This window comes from Temnothorax americanus, unplaced genomic scaffold (genome assembly GCF_048541705.1).
Source record: "Temnothorax americanus isolate GAGA-0224 unplaced genomic scaffold, ASM4854170v1 Scaffold8, whole genome shotgun sequence".
NCBI classification, from domain to species: domain Eukaryota; kingdom Metazoa; phylum Arthropoda; class Insecta; order Hymenoptera; family Formicidae; genus Temnothorax; species Temnothorax americanus.
In genome coordinates, this window is record NW_027509802.1 from 617,679 (window position 1) to 642,823 (window position 25,145).

Genomic DNA, 25,145 nt, shown 5'->3' on the forward strand with positions numbered 1-25,145 from the left:
GCTATCAATCCCACACACACATCAGCATATATATAAGATGCCGTTTAATTACTGTTAATAATATCTAGTAACTCACCCTAAGTATAGACATATGTACATTAAAGGTATTTATATAATTCCGTAGAGGGGTGAGAATATATGTATTTCTAGCACGTCGAAATTCAGAACTCTTAAAACGATGATTTTAATAAGATCTTATTAATTCCGAAAGAATCGAGTTTGATCTTAAAACAAATAATTAGCGAATATTAAATATCAAATTCCCATTTACGGTATATATATTTGAAGAGATCCATTACGTGAATCTCCATAAATATCGAATGTTGGATAACGTTTGTTCGACGTTGTAGCGCAATTTCGTCTCGCTTTTCTACGATAAATTTTTTTTTTTTCTAATCACCCGTAGCCTAAAGTACAGGTTTCTTTTTTTAAGTCGTCGCGGTGTTAGTTCGTTAGAGCATGCACGCGCGAATGAACCGTGCGAATAGGCACGTCGTACAGAATCTCGATTGGTCAGTGTAGAGGGGTGGCCAACCCACGCGTCCGATTGGTCAAATCCACCCTTCTCTCAGACGAATGCTGACCCTTCGGGGGTGGTTCTGTCGTCAGGAAATATCGCTGATCTGTACCTTAACAGGATGCACACTCGCGGGAATTGAATTATATAGCTCTCTTTCTCTCTCTCTCTCTCTCTCTCTCTCTCTCTCTCTCTCTCTCTCTCTCTCTCTCTCTCTCTCTCTCTCTCTCTCTTGTGCAGTAAAATAAGGAAAACAACGCAACACATGGCGCGTTGGCGTCGTTTGAAAATATTTACCCGCGTGACTGCGAATCGCACGTGACACTCATAAACCACGCAAATAGTGCGTCGGAAGAATTGTAGCGCAGTCTTTGCGTTTCACCGGAAGGTGCAGTGTTCAATGTTACGTTGGAGAAATGTGTAAAATCGATCGAAAAGGTCCAAATAATTGTAACAGTGGAATGTACGTGTATAGTTGTAAAATAAATTCAATACTATCGATTCGATTTGAGCGGTAATAACGGCAATTATTACAGTATTATCCCACGTTCGCGACGACCAAATTTTCCCAATCGCAAGCAACGCGCGTCCAGGAATATCCGAGTGTAATTGATCTAGGAATTTAATCCGTTCAATTCAAGAGAAGCCGCGAGATCGGGAATCCCGCTCGACAATACTTCCCCGCCGGTTCTTTATCGGGAAACCGAGTGGGACGGAATCGCGAGTGGAGTATCGGCCGTAATGAGATTGAAATTAATTCGACATCGCGGTGCCGAGACACGACGAGATGTTCAACGATAAGATAATTCGACAAATTTGCTCGAGTAACTCCGCGAGATCTCGCCGGGGCCTCGCGAGATAAAACGGCTTCTCGTCTCGCTCTCTTCTGCTTCTTTTTCTCCTCCTCCCCCCACCCAGGCGATATACACGAAGCACACGACCTCTTTAACCGGAAGATGAATGATCATTACTTAATCTTTTGACCGAGGACGAGGTGCCGTCGTCGTTGGAGTATCCTGGCTAATCCGGCGCAATTGTTTTCGTCCATGTTGACTGCTTATCTGGCTTAACAGCCGACTAATTCCGCGATCTAACAAACTTCGAGCTTCATGGTCTCCCTAGGCACTTAACCTCCGTTACCGTGAGTTTTTTGTCGAGCTGCGAGCGACTTGCTGAATTAAAATTGTAAATTCCACGAGATAACAACACGGGGACACCGAGGTAACAACGCAACCACGGCAACACGCGATAAAGGGCCATTATGTTTAATGAAATTATCTTAGTATTCTATAAACTGTCTAATTACTCATTTGTTTATTTAAGATATCTTTCGGTGTAGATTTCCTCAACAAAAAATGTTGCAATAAATAAAACAGCAGTTATTTAACATTAAATTAAATTTTTTATAAAAAATGTTTAATTAAATTTTTCACCAAGTTGAAATTAAACCGTATCTATAAGAACAAATTTGCATTACCATAAAAAGATTGGTTTAATTGTAAGAGTAATTGGTAAATTCATAAATTTCATTAAGTTCTCTTTCTTTTTAGAAATGACACAATTTTTCCCATTACCTTAATTATATTTGCATATATAATTTACATAAAATGCTTTTGAAAATTTTAGAAATAATATTTTAATATGCATTGTGCCTCGTTAACACAATTTTAGTACGTGGATGCGAAGCAAAGAAAAATTTAACTCCGTGTCGTAAGCAATAGTAGTAGTAAAAAGTATAGTGTGCGTGACGAGCGGTTATTATCCAGCGTGCAGTGGTTGCAGGCCAGGGTTGTAACCCTCAGCGCTGACACTTGAAGGTCTCTTCCGCTGCAGGGTGTATAGCAACCCTGCCCTAAGCTCGCTGCAGCAAATAGTTTTACTGACTGGACTGTACCCTGTACCTCCTATTAGCAGGCAACCGTGTATTGCACCGGTGCTTTTCGAGTTCGGGTACTTCGGGTGCGAGAAACAGGAATGGCGAGGTACCACAAGCAATAACGTATTGTCGCGTGAATCAGAAATTATTCGTATCGATGGAACTGTCTCGTAAACGTAAACGTATTCACAATCACTGATGCGACAGAACAATTTTTATAATTGATATCTTTTATGATTAATAACATTTTACGTTGCTTTAAAACTGTTTTAATTGTCTACTAAATTCCGAGTAGCTAAGAAGATATAAGAACGATATAAGAACATATCTTCTAAATAATCTTCGTCAAATATTTATATTTAAATTTTTCATCATGGTTTTTTAATATGCATGATAAAATGTGATAATAAATATTTTGACAAAGAGATAGAAAAGTGCAGTATATTTGAGAATTCTTTTATGCTTGTGAAGAATTCTTTTAATAATTGTGATATCAAATCTTTTGATACAAATTAATAATATTAAATAACATAATGGTCTTATCTTGCTAATGGTGTGATAAATTCTCTGCAATTGCAATTTTTTTGTTTATAAATACTCTGATTTACAATTGCACTTACAATTAGACGAGAGTACAAAAATATATTGATAAGTAATATTTCTTATATTTTTTTTCGTGGAAATATTTGTTTGTGGAGATAGACGATGGCAACCCTTTGCTACTTGTTTATTATCGAGGCAGAAGATAGTCGCAAGGATAAGAATAACTTCCTGCTATTTACGACGCGGAAATGGTCGTGACGGAATTCCGGGGGGGTGGTGTAAGTGTTTGACATATTTTGTCCGGGAAACCGACAGATCAGGGACGAAAGCGGCGGGGGAAAGGGTTGGCAAAGGGAGTGAATGCAGGGGCACCTCTGTTTCTGACGTGCAGATTAGTGTCCGCCATTGTAGTGACGTCACCATAGTTAACACGCATTCAGACGGCCCGGAGGAGAGCCCGGCGAAACTATTGACCGCGATCATCTGTGAAAATCCGTCGAGTTTCTCGGCTCGCCTGAGATTAACGTGATTTTTTTTTCTTTTTATACGCATTCGCGCACGCGGAATTTCCGATATTACCGAGATGAGTGAGGACGTTTCGCAGCAGGAATCGGGGATCGGCTAGAGCGGAACATCCTCCTGGCTCGATCGCGCGAATGCGTCGACTGCAGAACGTGTCAGAAGTCGGTTCGCCAGTTGACAGATGAATATGCCCGGGGAACAATGGGGGCCGACCAAAAATTAACGGCATTGTCCTAACTTTGCATTCGGATGCCGCTGTTTGCTCCCGCCGAGTCGATTGCCACGAAACAAGGACTGAGACCGGCAGACGTGTACCGAGAAAGCTTTGAAAGCTGTTCCTCCTTCTCCTCCTTCTCCACCTCCACCTCCCTCTCTCTTTCTCTCGATTACCGAGCGCAGATTAATCTGATGTTGACGGTGGATCCCGGACTTCGTGATCTATATTTCGCTTGAGGTTTTCGAGGAATTCGCGGAACGATCTCAATGCGAAAGCGAAGCAGGCGAAAGTAAGATGGAATATAAGAAACAGCGATAATGTTGAGTCGATGTGCATATTTCATAGTTTATGTTATCTGCGAAATGGGGATGAATGGGGATGGAAGACATTGCGATAGTGATTCTTTATCTTATTTTTAAATGAGAAGTTAATATAAAAAAAGCTTTTTCAGATTTCCTTTTGTTCAAGATTTCCTCAAATTAAACATTGATACAAACGATTATATTTGACAGACAAAAGTGTTATTAAATAATTTGTTTTCTTATTCTTACTCAAGAAGTAATGTGTAATACATGATTTAACAAATTAATTTAAGAAAATTAAATGTTTTCTTTTTCTCAGTAAAAAAACTGGAAAAAAAGAACTTAATTCCGGAAGTTACAAATCAATTTTGTACATACAAAATAACTTAATGCTAATGTCTTTAAGTATGTTGTGTATACTTTATGAAATTAATCAATTTTCTCTTGTGTGACATTTATTAAAATTTTCTGTTTGATATTATATACATCGCAATTATCTATTGCAGAGATACATAAGAAATATTATTAATCCATAAATTATACAATAATTTTATTGATAATAAAATTAAAGTAAAAGAGAAGAGGAAGAATATTTTCAAAGTATTATTATACTTTTTTTAAGTCAAATAAACGAGTAAAATATAAGCGAACTACCCTTATAAGCGAGCCTTTGTGCGAGCAACCCGGTATACAAGAGCATCCCGTTTAGATGCAGCATGATTGTCCTCACCTGAGATTTCGTTTGCATCGTTACAGTTCCACGCTAGATGGCACAATTGATTCCTTATTAAACAGTTACACGATTTTCAGCGACGGCTGAAATAACGACGGTATAAATAAACTGCAGCTAATGAATATGTGGGTGGTCACATTTATATTTTCTGTCCATTTTATTTTTATCGCGAATTTGTTATAAATTTTAAATCAAGAGACCAACTAAAAAAACTGCAGATCACACTGCGTAGACTTACTATGTTAGGACATTTAAATTATATTTATGTGGTAGTGACAAATAAAAAATGCCCGAATACTTTTAATTTCAAGCACGGATGAGACGAATTTATTTTAATCGAGCTTTAAACTGTTGCGAAACACATTATGCAATGCACGTGGAGGCAAATGATAGTGATTCGGGACGAGTTAAACAATTTATGTAACGAGCTTTCTACGCGCATGTTGAACAGAGACGTATCAGAAACCAATGTCGCGCGGACAGCTGCGAGTGTTTCGTTTTCCGAAAAATCAATCTTCATGGCTATTTATAAAATATATAGTAAATTACAAATAATTTCACGAATATAAATACAATTCACATAATGTCAGGGCACGTGGAAAGTTTCGACTTTTCTTGGAAATTAAAAATGTATAATTATAAATATATTGTAATTGATAAAACTGTTATTTAAATTGATAAAAATATGCACAGTTACTATTTATTATTACTGCCGAAGAATTATAATATCGAAAAGTAAAAAGTTAATAATTAAAGTCAAATATGTCTCTATAATTTATCATTTATTTTAAAATCTAAAACGTAGAGAATTTGAACATAAGAATATATATAATTACAAAAAGTTTGAAAGCGATATATAAAATTCGTTAATTGATATCGAGAATCGGAAGGATAGGTGCAAGAGAATAAGAATAAAAGGAACTCGAATAGTGTAGGTTATTTAAAAACAATGTCGTTTATTTGAATCGCACAAGACACACACATACACCGTATCTGCTATGTTTACAATTAGGGACCTCTGCGAGGTAAAGCTCGGCCAACGTTTGTCGCAAGCCTCGGCCGAAGTTTACTCGGAGATGCCTCGGGTTTCTTTTTTTTTTTTTCGTATTGCCTTAATGTCGATCCTCGGTTAAAAGTGTTCAATGCCAGGTTTAACCCGGTCACGTACTGTCCTTAGAAACCGAGCTTCGGATTATTTACCCTGGATCAGAAGATTTCCTAAAAGTCCAATTTCCCTGCTACGATATTATCGTTCCCTCTTGCATCTCTTTTTTTCTCCCGTAATCGACTCTATGGAAAAAAAATTCTTTCGTTCGCTCTCTCTCTCTCTCTCTCTCTCTCTCTCTCTCTCTCTCTCTCTCCCCCTTATTATAATTATAGGAAATACTTCGTAGCTTTAAATTATATCGACTGCCTAGATACTTCGCTCGACTATACTCCTGACGTTCGTTCTGGGATTATCTTTTAGCATTTTACGTGATTTACCCTGTAGAAACGTTAGAAACCAACCGGAGGACACGACGGGACAGTCGGATTAATTTATTATTTAATTATTAATACGTCAATTAATCGAGATAATGAGGAGTCGGTGCAATATCATATATTTTAGATTACACATTATATAAACGCTGATGTTCCGCGACTGGTGCGAACCGAGCAGGAGTTGCCAGTGGCAATCTCCATATCGGATTCGCATTACGATTTATCATGACTGCAGCGCTTACCGTGTATCTCTCTAACGTGAGGACATTCTTCCGTGTCGCATAAATTCGTTATTGTCCTCGTCGCATCCCACCGGTCCGATCGCCCGCCGCGAGATTTGCATTTGACACGTGTCACTCCTTTGTTTCGGTGAGGCAGGGAATTTGGTCCTAGGGTGGGATAAAACTTGAATAAGAAAAGTAAGAAGAGAAGGAGGAAGAACTTTCCGAAATCAAAGTACGCGTATTCGTGTATGGTACGTGACGTGCCGCAGGATTTTTATTTCGTCGATTACACACACGGTGCTCGTCAAAATTTTCTCTCTCACACCCACACACACACACACTTTTTCTCTCTCTCTTTCTTTTTCTCTCTCCATTCATTCCGCGAATTCTCGAAGAGGATTGTCGTCCCCATATCTCCATCATTATTTTAGATCCAATCTCCGTTCACAATCGTTGTGAGCGACAAAATACGCCGTTGCACGAGAAAAGGAAAAAAATCACCGTTTAAACTTATCTTTTTTTTTCCTTGCTATGATCCTTTAATAACTTTTCGACGACGCGGCTCTTTCTGCTTCCGAATCATCGCTACGGGCAGTGCCATTATTTACAGTATGTCGTATAAACGCGGAGCCTGGCATGTACGTATTTCAGGAATCGATCTAACAAACTTTTAACTAGATAACGAGAGGTTTTTCTTTTAATCTAGGGCCGTACACGTCTAACACCGAGAGAACTATCTGATATGAGTTTTTTTAATCGCTTTTATTTTCGCGTTCTCGCCATCGAACTCACGCACACGCGCGCAACATTCATCCCCGGAACGAGAAGGATAACACGCACAATAAAATCACATAAAGACACGCAATCGACATTCTCGCACTCCTTCGTCGTCTCTCACGCATCGCGAAGTTATTTTCGTTTTTATCTTATTGCCTACGTATATATATATATATATATCTCTCTTTAGGAACAGTTCTCTTCGAAAACGTTTACGTCGACGAGGCGTCGTTGAGGAAAACAAAAGGAAGGGTAGAAAGAAAAATTATTTCGCTACTTAAAATGGAACGCAAAAACTTGAAGAACAATCGTCGCGTCGCCCGAAAGCCTCAGTCTTGGACGAGGACGAGAGAAAACGGAAAATCGATTCTGATTGCGCCTCGGTCTGGCCGTGGGACGATTTTCGCAGGATCGATGCTCAGTATCGATTCTGCGAAAGCCGAGCACGGTTCGACACCGTGACGGCAATAAATATAATCAACGAACAAAGCGCGCTGATAATATTCTCGACGTGGCTACGAGGTGACCGTCGAAGGAGGAATTTTTCCGATTGGGATATTTTCTCCACAGGATTGTCCATAGGATCGATTAATTTATCAGCTTAGATTATTATCACGATGGTCTTCATTGAAATGCTGCGGCAATTTTTTTCAGACGATTCCTCCACCTCGACGGGCGCGTCGTGCGATGCAAAATCAGCGGCTATAAACCTAAACAACTTTGGCATTATCTTAATCTTTAAAAAACATCTGCGATAATAATTTAATATTAGAATAAAATAATGAAAGCGGCGCTTAAACTTACTGCAACCGTAATGATAATAGTGACAAACGTAATAATAATAGAATGGTAATAATAATAATAATAGCAATAGTAATAATAATGACAATAATAATCATGTTACAAAACAATAATAATAAAGACAATATAATAAGTGCAATAATATTAATAAAGGTAATAGAGTCGTCGATAATAGATATAATACATTGTACATAGGATCGAGCTAGAGCTTATAGATACTAGCTTCTTCTCATATATTACTTAAATCAATAATTCACAATTATCCTATATATTGATACATATATATATAACAGTATTTCGAGTATCGATGTTTTTAAATATGTACATACAGGATCATTGAAGGTGCCAGTTCTCCTTATGTTCTAAGGAGAAATCGATGCATTTCAAAAAGAAGACGCGTCGGTTCCATTGACGCGTTCTTACGAAGCGACGTCGTGCGTAATGTACAAAAAGACTCCATTCCAATTTGTCCCTATATAATACACGGCGAGTTGCAGATTTTCATAATATTTATATATATATATTACGTTATACAATATGTATATATATATATAATCTATTATTAAATAAATAATCTTCAAATGCGAGATAATAAAGTCACGAACTATTGTTCGTTATCTTATTTATAATATTTATATTCTTTGTGTATTTGCATTTCTTTTTATATCTATATATATATATATTTATATATATTCATTTATCTGTATGTATATATATATGCAGCTTTATATTTATAGTTTATGTCTTTTCCCGTTATTTATAAACTATATTTATAGCGATATATATAATTTAAATAGCTGAGTGTGTGCTGAGACTTGCAAACTGGTAACCATTCGTTCGTTTTTTTTTAGTAAGTTAAAATGCGGAGCAGGGTTTCTTGTCGAGTACCTTCTTTCTTTATTCGATCGCTTTGTTCTCGCGTCATCTGGACATCATCTTCGCATCGCGTACAATCCTCGGAACCGTGTGAGGATCCTTCCTTGCTCAAGCTAGTGGAAACTCCGGCTTCGCTAGATCTTCCAGCTCTTAATAATTTTTTTTACAACTTGTCGACTCGATCAGCCATTTCCAGGCCGTTCGGTCGGAGATTCTCGAGATCACGCATCGACCTACCACCTCTCCTAATCCCGAGAGGTGACCTCGGACATTCCGCGTCAAGAGATCCTTCTGAGGTCGCGCCGTCTCGATAAAATCGAACCGGCCTTGCGGGACTCAGGGTTCATCAGGTATCTCTTCTTCTCTCGAGGTCCCTGAAGAGGAAGATCTCTCGTCTTCAGTACACCGGATAAGGCGGCCTGTGCGGCCACAACGGCGGAATCGGCGGTAGGCTTCCGTTCCAGGATCAAGTATCCTTACTGCTAAGTGAAGAATCCTCGTCCTTGATTACTGGGTAAGGTATGTCCAGCTTGGGGCCCTGCTGCACCACCACCACGCATTTCCTCATGTGCTTTTCCAATGTGCTCGGCACCGAGAATGGCATCTCGCAAAAACGGCATTTATACGTGTCCTTGCCGTGTCGGCCGTGGGTCTTCATGTGCCTGGTCAGTTTCGAGCTCTGGGCGCACGCGTACGAACACAGCTCGCACTTGTACGGCTTCTCGCCGGTGTGCGACCGCCTATGCACCGTCAGATTCGAGCAGTTCTTGAAAACTTTACCGCAATACTCACAAGTGTCGTTTCGGCCGCTCCGCTCCTTCTTCAACAGCGGACTTGGCAAGCCCTGAAGCGCCAAGGTGGACGTCGTGGCCTTGGACGCCTTACGGAATTCATTGTTCTCCAGGTAGTGCGGACTAGGTAACCAAAGACCTGTGAAATCCGGCCCTGAAGATCTAGGAAATCCCTGGCCGGAAAAAATATTCGGCGTCGTTGAGGAATTAAAATTTGTCGGCGAGAGAGCACTTTCTTTCTCCTTGTTATTGTTGAGCGAGTTAGTTAGGTTGCACGGCGAATCGGTTTTGAGGAAGCCGCTGCGATGATTTTCCTGCAACGCTTGCCGATAAGCTTCCGAGTATTGAGCGATGTTGCTCAAGCCAAACTTCTCCATGAGATCGCCCACCAGGCTGGCCGGCTTCTCCACTCGACCTCCGCTCTCCTCGCCGCTTTGCCCCTGAGTGGTGCTTAGGTCCTCCGGCGTGTTTTCCTCCGCGTCCTCCCGCTCGGCCTTCTGTTCGCTCTCCTCCATCTCGTCTAGGTCCATGTTTTCATCGCAGCTGGATCCGTCGTCCGGCACCGTTTCGACGCTGCCCTGCGGACTAGCAGCTGAATTCAAGTGCTCTTGGTGTTCCTTCCTCATGTGCTTCCTTAGCTCGGCGAAGTTCGCTACCTCAATATCGCACACCTCGCATCTCGTCGGCGTACCTTGCCCGTCCTGCGTGCTTTCTCGTTGCTGGTATTGCCTTTCCTTGTCCCGATGACTACGACGATGGACGATCAAGTTCGATTGGAAGCGAAACTTTTTGTCACAAATCTCGCACGTGTACACCGTCTCGGACGAAGAATCAGTAATGATCGGCGTGGAGGCTACTGGCGGGCTGGTCTTCTCGCTGTCGGTCGAATTATTGTTGTTGTGATGACCCACCGGGCTTTGACTATAACAGGGCGGCGAGTTCTCTTTTTGATGACTGCCATGGGTTAAATTCGCGGGGTTGGCCGAGGCCGGACTAGGCGGTTCCACAGATTGTGAATGGGGCTGTGATTGTTGTTGCTGCGACTGCTGTTGCTGCTGTTGCTGTTGTTGCTGCTGCTGCTGAACACCGCTGGCGATAGGGACTGGCGGTACCGGCGGTACCGACGGAGGAGGGGGATTCGTCGTGGGATTACCGCTAGGTGTAGGTGGAGCCGCGCCTAAGGACGGATTAGCGAGGCTCCTTAGGCGCGCTGAGTAAAAATCCAGGTTCGCTTCGAGTGGTGGTGGGTGTGCTTGGCCCGCGAGGCCGCGGCCGTGCGACAGCTCGGCCAGATTCGCCAGGTTCCGGGCGTTGTTCAGGGAATCCAACGAGCTACGTACCAGTGGATCCCCCAGATTTAAACCGTCCATACCGCGAAGCGGGTCGCCCAGGTTTTGCAGATTTCGTGTAGCCGTCTGCAGCTCCTGAAGACCTCTGTATCCCGCCAAGGGATTCAGGGTGAGGAAGTCGGGCCTGAACATAGGCGGGAAACTTCGCTCCAAGTGCTGGGGTAACCTTAGGAAACTGTGAAGGGGATCGCCCACCAGGGACGAGGTCTGAAGCTGCTGTCGGCCACCGCTACTGCCACTCGTATTCGTACCGCCGGAAGAATTCGCCGCCGAGGAACTTCCGGTGGACTTTCCGCTCAAGTTTAGATGATTCGGCGGACTTAGATGGTGCGCGTGCGTCGGCGTAGGCGTCGGTGGACTAGGCGCCGGAGTGTTCGACGATGAGTTCGTCGACGAGGAGGGGGAGCAGTAGAGGCGGGCGCCGTGCATGCTCTGTACATGCTGAAGGAGCTCCCACGCCGAACACAGCCGCCGAGAACACTGCGAACACTGCAGCCACCTTGGCTCTGAAACAGATTCATCGACGTCGTGATGTTAAGGGTCACATTGTCTATGCGCGGGATGAATTTTGTTTTAGCGTTTTCGAGAAAATTTAAATGTAGCGAATTCTACAAAGTTTACGAAACATTGAAAAAGAAGATTGATGCGTTTGTCATTCACGTATAATCACGAATTCAACTTTCACACAGACAAATTAATTATCAATTTTAAGTTATTAAGATAAAACATTGGAATTCTCATCATTCTTTCGGCTTAAACGTTTTCAACGTGTAGTCCACGGCTATTTCAGAGATTAAAGTTTATTTTTGAATGAGAAAGTGAAAGAGGGTTGTGTTGAAGCTGATATAATTCGACGGGTTATAGCTTATAGCCACGAATAAGATGATTATAAGGCTTTAGATTATATATCTGTATATCTTTAGATATATATCGTAATAATCTGACGACAGAATTTGAAGCTTCACGGTGATTTCGCGAGCATGTGACGGCAGCTCGTAAAACCCGCACGTACACACATAACATGTGCGCGTACATGCCCCCGAGCCACGCTATCAATTTTCGAACCACCCTTAATTTCGCGGAATCGGGACAGAGATCGGACCCGGCCGATTGAATTCGGAATTCAAACGGCGCGTCTGTGTCAAATTGCGGTTCGGGCCGGGCGCGGCGAGTTGCGGGGGCTTAAAAATAATATCCTCGTCGAACGGCGGCCGACAGGGAGCGCGGGAGGGAATCGTTGCGGGCCAACGGGGGTCGGTTACTATGGCATGCGGCTGAAACTGACCCTTAACGACTTCTCGACCCTCCTTCCCTATGGCGCGCGCGAAAGCTTATGATGCGGGAGGGACGGGTTTTGAATTTCAATGTTTTTAATCCGGAATATCAGATTTTCGGCCATTTTTCACGCTCCGCGTGGCACAGTAGACGCCCGTCGCGCGAGTCTGTGGGATTTTATTAATTCGACGTCGCCTCGGTGGCGGGAATGAGAGACTGTTGAGAAAAGGGAGAGAAAGGCCGAGGATGCACGCACCATGTGCTTAAGGGCGACCCTCACTTTGCGAGTAAAAGCACCGTGGAACATTACCCGGGCAGCATATTCTCTTGGACCATAATGCCGGACGTTAGGGACTGAGGAGGAAGATTTAAATTTACGTCTTAAGAAACACTAAGAATTCGCTTAAGATGTGAATTAATTGTTTTTATAGAAGTATTCTTTTACAATATATGTGTCACTTTCTTAATTCAATAATCTCATTTTTTCCAAAATGCTTAGATAAAATATATTTTTTATTTAGAAAACAATTTCTAACGCGGGCATAATCTTTTTACAGAATAAAAAACAATTCTTAAACTGTCTTAATATAAAAAAAAAGAAACATTTTGGCTATAAAACTTTTCTCGAACGACCACGAATTTCTTTTTCTTTTAATTCAGACTTGTCGAATTCGAGAACGCGAGCATCTCGCACAGACGAATAAATACGCACGCCGCATTATTCAGGAAGAAACTTCTTAGACGAGATAAATACGAGCGCGTTGTAGGGTATACTTCCTCTTGTAAGAGATTAAAAAGTTCAGGACTCGCCCTCTCCTCCCCATTGTACCTCACTGTCTCGCGGTACTTGGACGACGGGAGGGAAAGTCAGCCGGAGACAAAAGGCTGCAGCAAAATAAAGTGGTCCTAATTAAATGGCCGTTCGGGATACGGAAAGATCTTTGTTAGAAATAAAGCTTCAAGATCGTCTTAAAGCCGAACGATCGCCGAACTGAGGCATATTTTTTGTATATTACACTTATTAAGAACATTATTATCATAAAAAATAATTATTTTTTTTAACGTAGTAGATAATAATATTTATTGATTTAACCTAAATATATAGCTACCCGATCATTTACCTGATACTACATGAATCATACAAATATCTTCACCAATCTCAGAATTTTACTTCCTCATTTTTTCGTACACGATTAAAATTTTACATTGACGTAAAATTACTCAGAGCAATTCGTAAAAATGTTGCTGTGAGAGATCAGCCCGATGACGACGAGCAGGATGCGAAGACAATGAATCTTAAATAAAATTAGGAACAACTCAACGCCGTCAACGGGTAAATGATAGTTTATCTCGCGACAATACACAATAGAACACATTTCGTTGCATGTAACAAGGTGCTAAGTAGAATAACGAGCCCGACAGTGGGCGAGGGACTTTTCTTCCTCATCTCGCTGACCTTTCACCAGGATTACGCTTACAGCGTTTTACGCGTCGAGCGTGGAATGAGAGACGCTCGTCGCAATCTCATCTCATTGACGCGCGCGATTTTTCGATTGATAGAAAGAACGTGGAGAAAGTCACGGAGAAACAAGGCGCAAAAATTGCGAGCGAATAGGCAAGATATTGTCGGTGATTTCCTGAATTGCTAAGAAGTTTGCATGCTCGAGGGGAAAAAGCGTGTATAAAAATATGAACTATTATAATTGTACAATCGTATTTCTGACAACTTTACTCCAACTTTACTTTCAAATTCATTTAAATTATACTTTTATAAGAGTTTCATAATTCTTTTTAATTGAAGTTCCAACTTGTCTCAATTGAATTTTTCTTGAAACGTTTTTTATACTTATTATTTAATATTTGTATGATGTTATTAATTTATATACTTTTCTTAGACAAACAATATTTGTTGCAAGTTGTTAATATTGAATACTAACTGTTTTAGTAATTTAATCAAAAATATATTTTGTAAAAGTTAGTTTACAAGAATTTATACAAAATTTTATCGAAACATGGAATTTTTTGAAACTGTCTTTTTTTTTATTTTATTTTTTTTTGTTCGTGACTGTATAATTCTCATCACTTTAAATCAGAACCTAAAAAAACAATGAAATTTACGTAAAAATGTTAACGAAAAGACCAGCGGTTCGAATTGAGCAAAACTTCTCAGACTTCAAAATTTTCCGAGTCATCTTCAGCTTGATCCTTCGACAGAAGGAACGTGAAATACAAATTGGCTCACGGTTTCGGCTCCGGACAAAAATTAAAGTGTGAGAGAGAGAGAGAGAAAAAATCATGCGAGGGAGAGAGAAAGAAAATCATAAAAGAGAGCGAGGATAAGACGGCCGAGTCATTCCTGAAACAGGCGTCATATAGCCAAGTGGTGAAGCGCAAAATTCGACGTATTGTTTCACGCTTCGAGCGTTCACCACGTTGCTTTCCTTTGCCCTCGTCCTTTCTCCGTGCGGCTAGCCGGCTCCTTTTTTCCTTGAAAGTCGAAAATATTGCCGACTTCCCCGGGGAGGAAAGATGCCGGCGGGAAGACGAGAGAGATAAGCAAGTGCTTGAGCATAATAAAAGTGTATCGATTCACGGCCTCGCGCTTTTCATATGCAAACCTCACGAGTGGCCATCTGTTAGGATTATTTCTTCAGATTTTCATGGCCGTGTCTACGAGAAATGGTTGGCTTAGCTGGTTGCAATTCGGGGACGCGTTATCTGCGATGACTTTTTTTTATCGGAGACAGAGGTGAAGAATTCAATATATGTTGCACAATTGTATCGTCTCGACGTAATATCGCGCAGTAAATTAACGCAATATTGTAAGTTCTTTTCAAAAGAACTTTATTTATGTTGAAAACAGTTGCAGTAGATGTAATGTAAATAAAAATTAAAATAGTTACTGTGATCCTCAATTCGATATTACATTATAGATTTAAAGAGGCTGACTATCCTTCAAAGACGCGTGAAAGTAAACAACATAATAAAATTATTGATCGATGAACATACGTGCACATTAAAATTACAATTTACATACAACTCCAATATTTTTCAAAACGCATGACATGTATCCGCGTAGAGAAGTTTATAAAGATTTATACCTAGAAGGGACAGCAGAATCAAATGAACAATATGTCTGCACATGAGACTCGGCCCTCCGTCGGTAGTGACCGACCGATTTTCTCCAGAAATTGCCCGACAAATTGGCCTATGCGACGTTTACGGGCAAATCGTTCGGAACGCCATTGTTTAACAACGATTCGAGTCCCGGTCATCCTACGAATACTTCCTCTCAACTCTCAACCCTTTTACGGGAGACTTAACACGAACCCAACTGTCTCTATTCAATTTTTCTCAAAATACGTTTCCACGGGCTTTTTAAGTTTGTCTCTCTGTTACTAAAATACAAATGTTTCAACAAGTAAATTATTTCTCGCAAAATTTTCAAATAAAGGCCATCGAGTAATTTTCATACGATTACCAATTAATTATGATTAAATACGTTAAAATAATTGAAATATAAGTTTCAATTTTAACAAAAGTTTAAATTAAATCAATGTTATATATTTTTAACAACTCTGTAGTAATAAGAGTATAACTGTTGTGCTTTATTATTGCTCGAAAAATTTACACAGGTTGAAAGGAATTATTTGCGATTACACATATAACCGTAAATGTTATGTGTATACGAGCAAATTTTAATCGTGTAAAGAACGTTGCGCCGCGCTCTCGGAAATCTTTTTGGACGGGACACATCTGCCGCTCAATGACGTCATGATATACACATACACGCACACACAACAAACACACATAAAGGCCTTTAATCCGGAATGGCGTGTGACAATATTAAAATATCGATTAGCTAACGTATGCGACGTATGCACTTTGTCGTCGATACAAGGGCTACACTTAAAAGGGACAACGCACAGCGGATCATGTCCACGTGGGTAGTTTGCGGGTGATTTTAATCATTTTACTGGACCCATTAATTAAATAACCAGCTGAGATAAATATCACGCAGTAACGAGAAGTATCCAACACGTATCAAAAAGAAAGTAAACAAATTGCATAATACATATAAAAAATAGCAGACAATATATAGCGACTTTCATTAAATTAAAATGTATCAAAGAAATTGTTCAGAAATAAGGCAAGTTATTTTAGAAATGCGAATGGATTAAAATGATTTATTTTTTAATAATAATTTTATTTAAATATATATATATATATATATATATATATATTAGGCATGTGAAACAATTCAAATAAAATTTAATTAAATATCAATAAACTCCAATTAAATGTTAATTTCAAAATTTAATTAAATATCAATTAATATATATTGCATTGTTAAAATATAAAAAAATCGTATGATTGCTACTAATATACGTTCAATATCGTGTAACCGTATATGCAGATTTTTTCCAGTAAATTTTTATTTACGACCCGTTCAACCGCAGAGTGTCGCACGACAAAGAGCCAAAGCCGTTATAATCGCGAATATGTCGACCGGCGCGATTCCATCCTCTCTAAACGAATATTCGAATGGTCGCGTAACATACTCCTTGTGGTCACTACAATTCCGCGATAGGATTGGTCAGGCTGCGCTTCACGAGCTTTTATGTCTACCGTTACTCAGTTTGTCCGTCCAAACCGCAAACCTTGCGAATGGACCACTGCTCGCTATTAACCCTTCCCAGAGAGGGCCGAGTCTTAATTTATTAAAAGAATTTATTATTTGAGTTTTTCACGACTTAACGCGACGAAAACATGTACTTAAAGCGAAGCTACAACATCGAGAATATGAAATTAAATATTTTTACACATATTATAAATAAAGTTAAATGTATAATTACGGGCATATACTTAATCTGAAATAATTGAGTGATAAAAACGTGAAAACGCATCTTGCTATGAGAACGTTGGAAGTTTGAAAAAAATCTAGTGCTGTCTATCCTTCATCGAGATCTGCTTTTGCAGCTACTTCGATTTTCTTGTAGTGCAGTGCACCTTCGAGAGAAAGAGGAAAACGCGGATGACGGACTCGTTTTACGACACAAGGACGTAAGGAAAAAAAATTAATCAAAAAGTCACTCGACCTGGCAATTTAAACGCATCGCAGCGTGCTGAAGTCGTGTATATTGAACTTCTGAGCTTTGTAAGCTTTGATGACGTTCTCTCTCTCTCTCACTCTCGCGGGCTTTCTTTTACACGGGGGCGCGCGAGGTAAGTGCAAAGGAAGCGAAGAACGCAGTCACCTCGTCATTGTCAAAGAAGAAAGAAGGTAAAACATGAACTGAAGTAGTCGAAACGGAAGTAAACTTGTCAAAGAATCCGCCTGATGATTCGCGATACTGATGAATACACGTTGATTGTTATAATGGCACGCGCTCACGTGTCGTTTTTCTCGTGATTCTATCGACGGAAAAAATATTATTCATAAAACGCGCGCGATTAAATTTTATATTATGTATATAAAATATTGAAATTATCAAAATAAAACTAACCAAAATACATGAAATAGCGATAAAGTACGAAATAAAATACAAGCAGGCTGGTATCCGGCGATACGCGTGATATATATAGCTGAAAAAGTTTCTGACGCCGGTTTTTAGGCGTATCGCTCGCGCACCGTTCTTGTCGACTTCCTTCCGCGAGAACGGAGGAAACGGAAGGATGAAGGACGCGAAAGTTGCAGGATCCCGAAACCCCGAGCGACAGCCAATTCGCAAGCAATTCTCCGCTCACCTCGGGCGGTCCGGGGAGTCGTCGACTTTGCTAGGCAGGAAAGAACGGCGAGAGAGAAACGCGGGAGGGTCGGAAAGGAGCCATAAAGCTGCCAGAGAAAAACCTCACCCACGGACGAGAATTAATATTCCCAGACAAACGTGACAGATAGATCAAATCTGCATCTCACCGGGAGCGCTGGTTGGTGTCAATTTCGACGGATTATCGCTCCTTTTTCGTCGCCCCTCCTCTCCGTCTTCCTTCAGCCTACGCTACAGCCTTCCTCCGGACGTATATCGTCCGTCACGGTTCTCCAACGCCGTTCTCTTACGCGACGCGCGCTCTGCTTGTTCTCTATTTTCGCGTATAACCGAAATCACAGATTTTTTAAATCAAACGTGCATCTTTCCTCAGCCCAGTTAGACGAAAATGAAAAAAGTTTTCTAGAAAGCATAATCCTACTTTTCGAAAAAATATCATATTGTATTACGATTGTTATTTCTCGATGTGTTTCATAGTCGAGAGAATAAAAATATCAGAATTACTGGAAGGGAATTACAATACTCCGAACCGAGTACCGAGGGTCCTGGCACATCCTGTCAATGTCACCCCACGTGCGCGTTTCTGATACGCGTTGCTTTACCTGTTCGCACGTAACGCTCGAGACTCGCGATCATCTAACACCGGCGCGTCCGCCCATATGGGCACGCTCTCGCGTGGACGGCTCGTGCGGACCACGTGGCCGAACAATAGGACGATTCTAATTGGGCTTTTCGACGTGGTTGTCCGGTAGCAAAAAATCCGACAAAAAAGGCGACAAAAGGGGCTTAACCGGCGGACGAGCGGCGGGATGAGCACGAGCGAGGAGTATTCTTATGGTCGTGGACCAGTTCGGAAAGGGTTAACTCTCTATCTCGTTCCCGGAACGTGTAGCTGGCAAAAGGGGGTTTGGGGCGAGTGCCCCGGAGCGTGATGAAACTTTAAAGAGACACCGGTGCGCGAGAGCGACCGCCGACGCGACGCAGCGACGTGCTGCTCCTCGAGAGACACAGTTATGGTCGTCCGCGATAGCCGCCCTCGTTTCTCGAAACGATGCAAGTTTACACATTCATTCTTTAATTTTTTTTTTTTTTTTTTTTAGAATTTTGGATTTTGTATTACAAATATAAGAGCTTAAAAATTTACATAATATCTATAAGATTAACTTTTAAATCGAGGAATGGATTTGCATGCGCATGTATTAATTCATGATTTGTTAATATTTTCTAACTGTTGAAATTTTTTAAATAATATTTGCAGCAAAAATTTTATCTCATATATGATCGTAAAATATAATTAAATTGTGAAAGAAAATAAAAGAACTAGCGCTGGTTGTCATCGGAGGAAGGCCAATTTCGTTCTACATTGCAAAACTCCTTGCGACGATTTGTACACTTAAGTATTGCATAAGAATTTCAAAAAAGGAGTGACAGAGAATGACTCATCGAGAATCTTGTAGGCAAACTTGAGGCCAATAGATTCTTTAAATTGAAATAAACTTCAATTCCGGGATTATTTTATCGGTTGCAAAATTAAAACTAGTTTTAATTATTCAAAAAACTTATAATAATAAATATATATTTCTTCATTTAATATAAATAGTATAATATAAATTATCGTAATTCATGAACTAAAGACAATTTATCAATTATTATATAAATTATTGTTGAAAAATTAATATGTCAATAACGATTTTTATTTGTAAAAAAAATACTTATAGCTGTTATATTTATAAAAACGAAGAGAGAATTACAGCAATACATTTCTAGATCTATTTCAAACAATACAATATTCTCTAAACTTCTCTCTTTTTATCTTTCTATAATGATATTATAATCGCGCCAACGTGTATATATTAAATATACAAACTGCGAACAACAACAACAATAAAAGTTAAAAACGAACAGCGTGACTTTTTAAACTTCGTTTCGATGTCACATAAAAAAAAAACGCGAAGATATCGTAGCACTTTCATATCCAGGGTGTCGCGTCGCCGAATGAGAACGCTCGCGCGTTAAACCCTTCGACGTACGACAATGTACTCCCCGACAAAAGGGGGTCAGAAGAACGGCGGGAGGGGAGATACGAGGGGCAGGTTCACCCCAATCCCCGAGCGGGCGGTTTAAATTCAAAAATCGAAATCCACCGATCTATTGTTCGTGTCCGTTCGACCAGGTTCGACATCACATGGCAGCCCCCTATAACTGTACTTTAAAATATCCTCTTCCACCCCTCTTTTGAACAAATCAACAACTCGCCAAACCAGAGAGATTTCGAAACGGCACGATAGTTTCCTCGATGCACCTCTACTACGATCAGAAACCCTGACATATATTTTCTCGTTCTGATCGCGTTGCCAAAATCGGAATCTATGATACAAAAACCGAATGCAAAATTGGAACTTGAAATTATTTTGTGGCCGGATCACGTTACGTATCTCTTTTCACGACACGATACAAATCAATCAATTGATTCTAATAAAACGCTCTAAGATTTTAGTTTAATAATGAAATATGTAATAATAATCCAGAGAGAGAAAGAGAGACATAAATTTACCGGAATTGACTGTGTTTGTGTCGGCGTCCACGGACTCAGTCTTCTGCTTCTTCGGAAGATCTTCCTTGTCCTCATCCGGTGCTTCCGTCCGTCTTTTTGGCGTCGAGCTGGCGCTTGCCTTGAGGTCGATCGGACTACCGGTATCCGGCCCCGGGCCCTGAGGCGCCGGCGGACTCTCCAGTCGGCCGCTTCTCTTGTTGATGGGCGCGGAGATGCTGGGCACCGAATTCAGCTTCGAGTCCGGGTCGACGGTCTTCAGGGTGAGGGCATCCTCCGGATCGGAGTCCTCCGGCGCGGCCGTCGCCGGTGGACTGTGGCAGCCCTGGAGGGTGCTCCGACAGTGGTTGACCTTGTGTTCGATGAACCGGACAATTTCTCCGAGGGGATAGGACGCCCTGCAGCCCCCGCATTGGACGGTGTCTGGGGAGGTGGTACTTTGCGAGGTTTCCGCTGTAACAGAGAGAGATATGTCTCGTTTAGATGCATGGGAATTTTTATTAAGCGGATGGCGAGTTAGTCTGATTATAAAGATGCACGCGCAGCATCGAGTTTGGCATACTCTTTCTGTTATTTAATTCTGATATACTTGATTATAATATTGCCATAGTAATGTTAACTGTTCATGAATTCTTAATTGATACTGATTTAATAAAAATATTGAGCAGTCGAAATTTATTGATGCACCTATTGATTTTCAAAAATAACGCTCTAGATATTCTTTTGTGCTTTTTATTTGCAAAAAAATGTAATAATATAATGTTTTTATCATTGTTATTTAGTTAGGAAATAATTTTCTTTACAGCAGAGCAATTATAAAGTTACGTTATTCGAGCGATGCGGAATCTGTGGTGGTACACAATATTCAATTCTGTTGTATAATAATATAACTCATTAATGCAATTGTATCGCAAAAAAATTAATTGTTGTTTCCCGACTCCGACTATTTTTTGTGAAAGCAACATCAGTATCGGTTTATTACTATCGATATGTACATGTTACAGATACCATTATATAATCAAGTGTAGACATATGTCTCGCGCATTATTCACAGCGGGGCATTAATCATCGCGATTTACGATACCTATTAACTGACTGCAGCCATAATCCTGTGATGAGATATCAAAACGAAAGATTCTATGACTCGGTAGCCGTAAAATTTATGTGCGTATATATGTGTGTGTGGATATATGTGTATGATAGTGCATGTGTGTGATTAATTGAATTATAAAAATATAAAATTAGATCTATATTTTGAGCAACAAGTTTGAAAACATTCTCTGTGCCACGTCCTATTATTTTTTCTTTTCATTCAAGAGATGGTAAAAAAATATATCAATATCACACATATGTATATGTATACGCATAAGTGACGGGATTCTTTTATCTATCTCTCCTGAAAAATTTCGGTTGTTTCTTTTTTTCACATTTTCATGATTCAATCTCCATCACTTCCTTTCGACGATAAATAGACCGCAGACGCGCGGTATTCGCCTAATCTGAGCGAGCAAACTTTCCTCGTAACAAACAGGACTAATTTCCTCTTACGCAACCGTTATAATTCACCGTCGTCCGAGGGGCAGAGGGCCCGAGGTCAGCCGCAGACGTAACAATTCACTTTTGAGTGTCCTTCAAGAGAAACTACAGAACTCCTCGCGATGTCTTATGTCCTTCCTCTCGTACGTTTCGCGCATTAACATAGAGATTGGCAGAGAGTTTCATACATCGATCTTTTCCCTCGCGTCGAGTTGAGTATCCGTATCTATATCCGAATATGGGGACGCCAGGCTCGCGACGAAACAAGAAAAATCCTCCACCGTCTTGGCAGTCGTTTTTCCTACCCCCTTCCACCGCCTTCATTCCTATCTCGCCCTTCGAGTTTCTCCCTTTGTCTCCGTTCTTGTTACGTATCTTTGTCTCACTTTCGTCGTCGCGCTTCTCGAGGGATCTCCACTCCTTCTCTTTCGTGCGCTTCTTTTTTTGCTTCCTTTACACCAACCCCTGTTTGTTTACCCCTGGCTGCTGCTATCTCCTTTTTCGTTCGTTTCTCGCCTTTCGTCGGTGCGCCGACGGCGTTCGATTCTTTCTGGGCGGAGCTCGCTTGACCATTGGCCAGGGCGCAAACTCGAGCACGTTTCAACCCTTTAGGAGTTGCGAGTTACACCCCGATCAGTGGGTTGAACTTGAGTTATAGTCAGCTTTCTCTCTCAGCCGATTATACAGCTATTTCATATACTCTCAATTATTCTTTATTTATTTTATAGTTATTTGTTTTTCTCTGTACATAAAGTATCTCGACAATTTGTTGAATCTATATTGTAAGAATTTTTAGTTACAATTGCAATGGTAGCGTGAATATAAATTCTCTTGAATATAAAGATTCTTGGCACCTTATTTTGCGTGCATGCATTATTGCCGAACATGAGAATTTATTGAACATAAAGATTACCCTCTGATCTATCATACATTACTTGTAAATTCTCTCAACATTGTCTCAAAAATAGATAACTTCCTAATGGCATCGTAATAGCTCAAATGACGAATGTAACTCGGCAATATTCCATAACATATATCGTTGATATCGCGTTTCGATGTATCTTCTCGACAACAAGCCAAGAAAATATTTTTATATTTCCAAGCCATGAAAATATTTTCGTGGGTTCAAGTATATCGAGAGATTCCGATAAGAATCTATTTCTTGGTCCTTTACTATTCAAAATCGGTCCAGTCGAGCCGTGAAGCTTTTTTTCACGCCTCCTATCTGCAACTTCTCGTTTTTCACCGGAAGAATGACGGTAGCAAAAAGCGAGATAAGTTTCGCAAAGTCTCGGTGTGTCGAGAGTCGTGTTCGGACGAGACAATTGCGCCTCGACGACATCCCGCATTCTTTGTAGGAACGCGAGATTTTAATCGCGTTTGTCCGAGATCGTCGTTGACATTCGAATGCGAGAGAAAGAAGGGAGCGAAATAACGATGGTAAAAATCCGATAAAATTTTTGATAAAAACTCCGAAGGTAAGGCGAGGCGAGGCGACGTCTGGCCACGTCTCGGTTTGTGGTTCTGTTGCCGGTGAAAAAAGGAAATCGGTCGAGCTGGATGCACGACGAGCGAGCAGAGGTTGAGCGAGAGCGAAAGGAAGAAACGGTGAGTCGCCTGAATGGACGGGCCTCTCTCGGGATCCGTTATTCGCCTACGATTCAAAAGCGCTCGGTTAGAAACAAGAGACGCGCGACCGGTCGTTAGCGACAATGGGCTTTTGTTTTTTCGGAGGCAGATGTTGGACCAAAACTGTCGGCAGCGTAGAGAACCCTCCGCAACCCCTGCGCGAGGACCGGCATCAGCCTCGCGAGCTTAAGGTGAGCGAAGGAGGAAGAACGGGGTAGACACGTGTCTCTTCGCCACTTCATAAATCACCCGCCTATTTATCCGCGTGCGTCTTCTGGCCCCGTTTAGTGTTCTTTTTTACGCGATGTGACCCACAGGGTGTTTTAGTTATATTGCATTTCTTTGGAATCTGTAAATGTTACCACTCTTTTTCTCTTTTTCTCTCTCTCTTTCTCTCTTTAGAAATTGTTCTAGAACGATAACATACCGATAATATTAAAAACTGCGATATAAGTGCACTTATATTATTAAAGATACAAACATAAAATTCGGGAAAAATCATATGCGGGGAACTTATAAATTATTATAACTTCTTCGCGTTAAAATTTATGCTTAGATATACACAGGAAACAATTATGGAACAAAACTTGATATTAACATTAAGAATTCTAGATAATTTATAGTGCATCAATTTAGACATATTCAACAAATATTTTAAAAAATATATATTTATAAATAGGTATCTTACTACACAACAAAATTCTCATTAATAGAATAAAATATTTTACGTAAAAAAATAGAAAGCAAATTTTATTATCAGTTATCATTATCAGTTAGCGGAAATATCAGCTTGCGTACATTTACGACGCGAAGCACATTTCCGATTTTGATGACGACAATTACTTGCCGCATAAAAATGAATGCGGTTGCATCTGGACGAATCACGTATATACGAGAAAGGAGGGAGGATGTGAATTGCCGGGAAAGAAGATAACGTAAAAATATAATATTGCCCGGCGAATCTAAGTCGGATTGCTTACAAATTGGCCTATACATCCGTAATGTTGCGATCACCAAGCCCGGTGGCCCCTCTATTGCGGGCGTCCTTGTAATTTCTATCTACGAGTGGGAAGGACGCGTACCGGAATCTCTGCGGGAAATGTTCCGAGGTTATTAGTTTTCCACATTAATTTTCCTTCTTATGTCCTTAGTAAGAGATACGCCAGACCAATCGGAGAATCGATTCTCAGCGATAGTTCGCGTACGACGCTATCAATTGTTTAATGTCCAACCCGAATAAATCTGATTCTTCAAAATCAATCTAATTCAAATCAAAATCAAATTTTATGATTTGTGATACTGGTTGATATAATTCTTTTCAAGATGGATTTAAATCCTGATCTTATCATTTACATATCTATGCCGTATGTAATATT

General features: G+C 40.5%; 1 protein-coding gene across 3 annotated transcripts in view; it reads right to left on the reverse strand.

Annotated features, from left to right (window-relative positions):
- Nucleotides 1-5,767: 5,767 nt before the first annotated feature.
- Nucleotides 5,768-25,145, reverse strand: part of Cph (BCL11 transcription factor chronophage) — a 154,481-nt gene continuing 135,103 nt past the window's right edge. For all 3 annotated transcript variants that reach the window (XM_077424082.1, XM_077424081.1, XM_077424083.1), the window contains 2 exons: nucleotides 20,608-21,057; nucleotides 5,768-11,516 (listed from right to left, as the gene is read on the reverse strand). In XM_077424082.1, coding sequence (XP_077280208.1) covers nucleotides 9,337-11,516; nucleotides 20,608-21,057 — 2,630 coding nt within the window. In that variant the 3' untranslated portion in view covers nucleotides 5,768-9,336. The remainder of the gene's footprint in view (nucleotides 11,517-20,607; nucleotides 21,058-25,145) is intronic.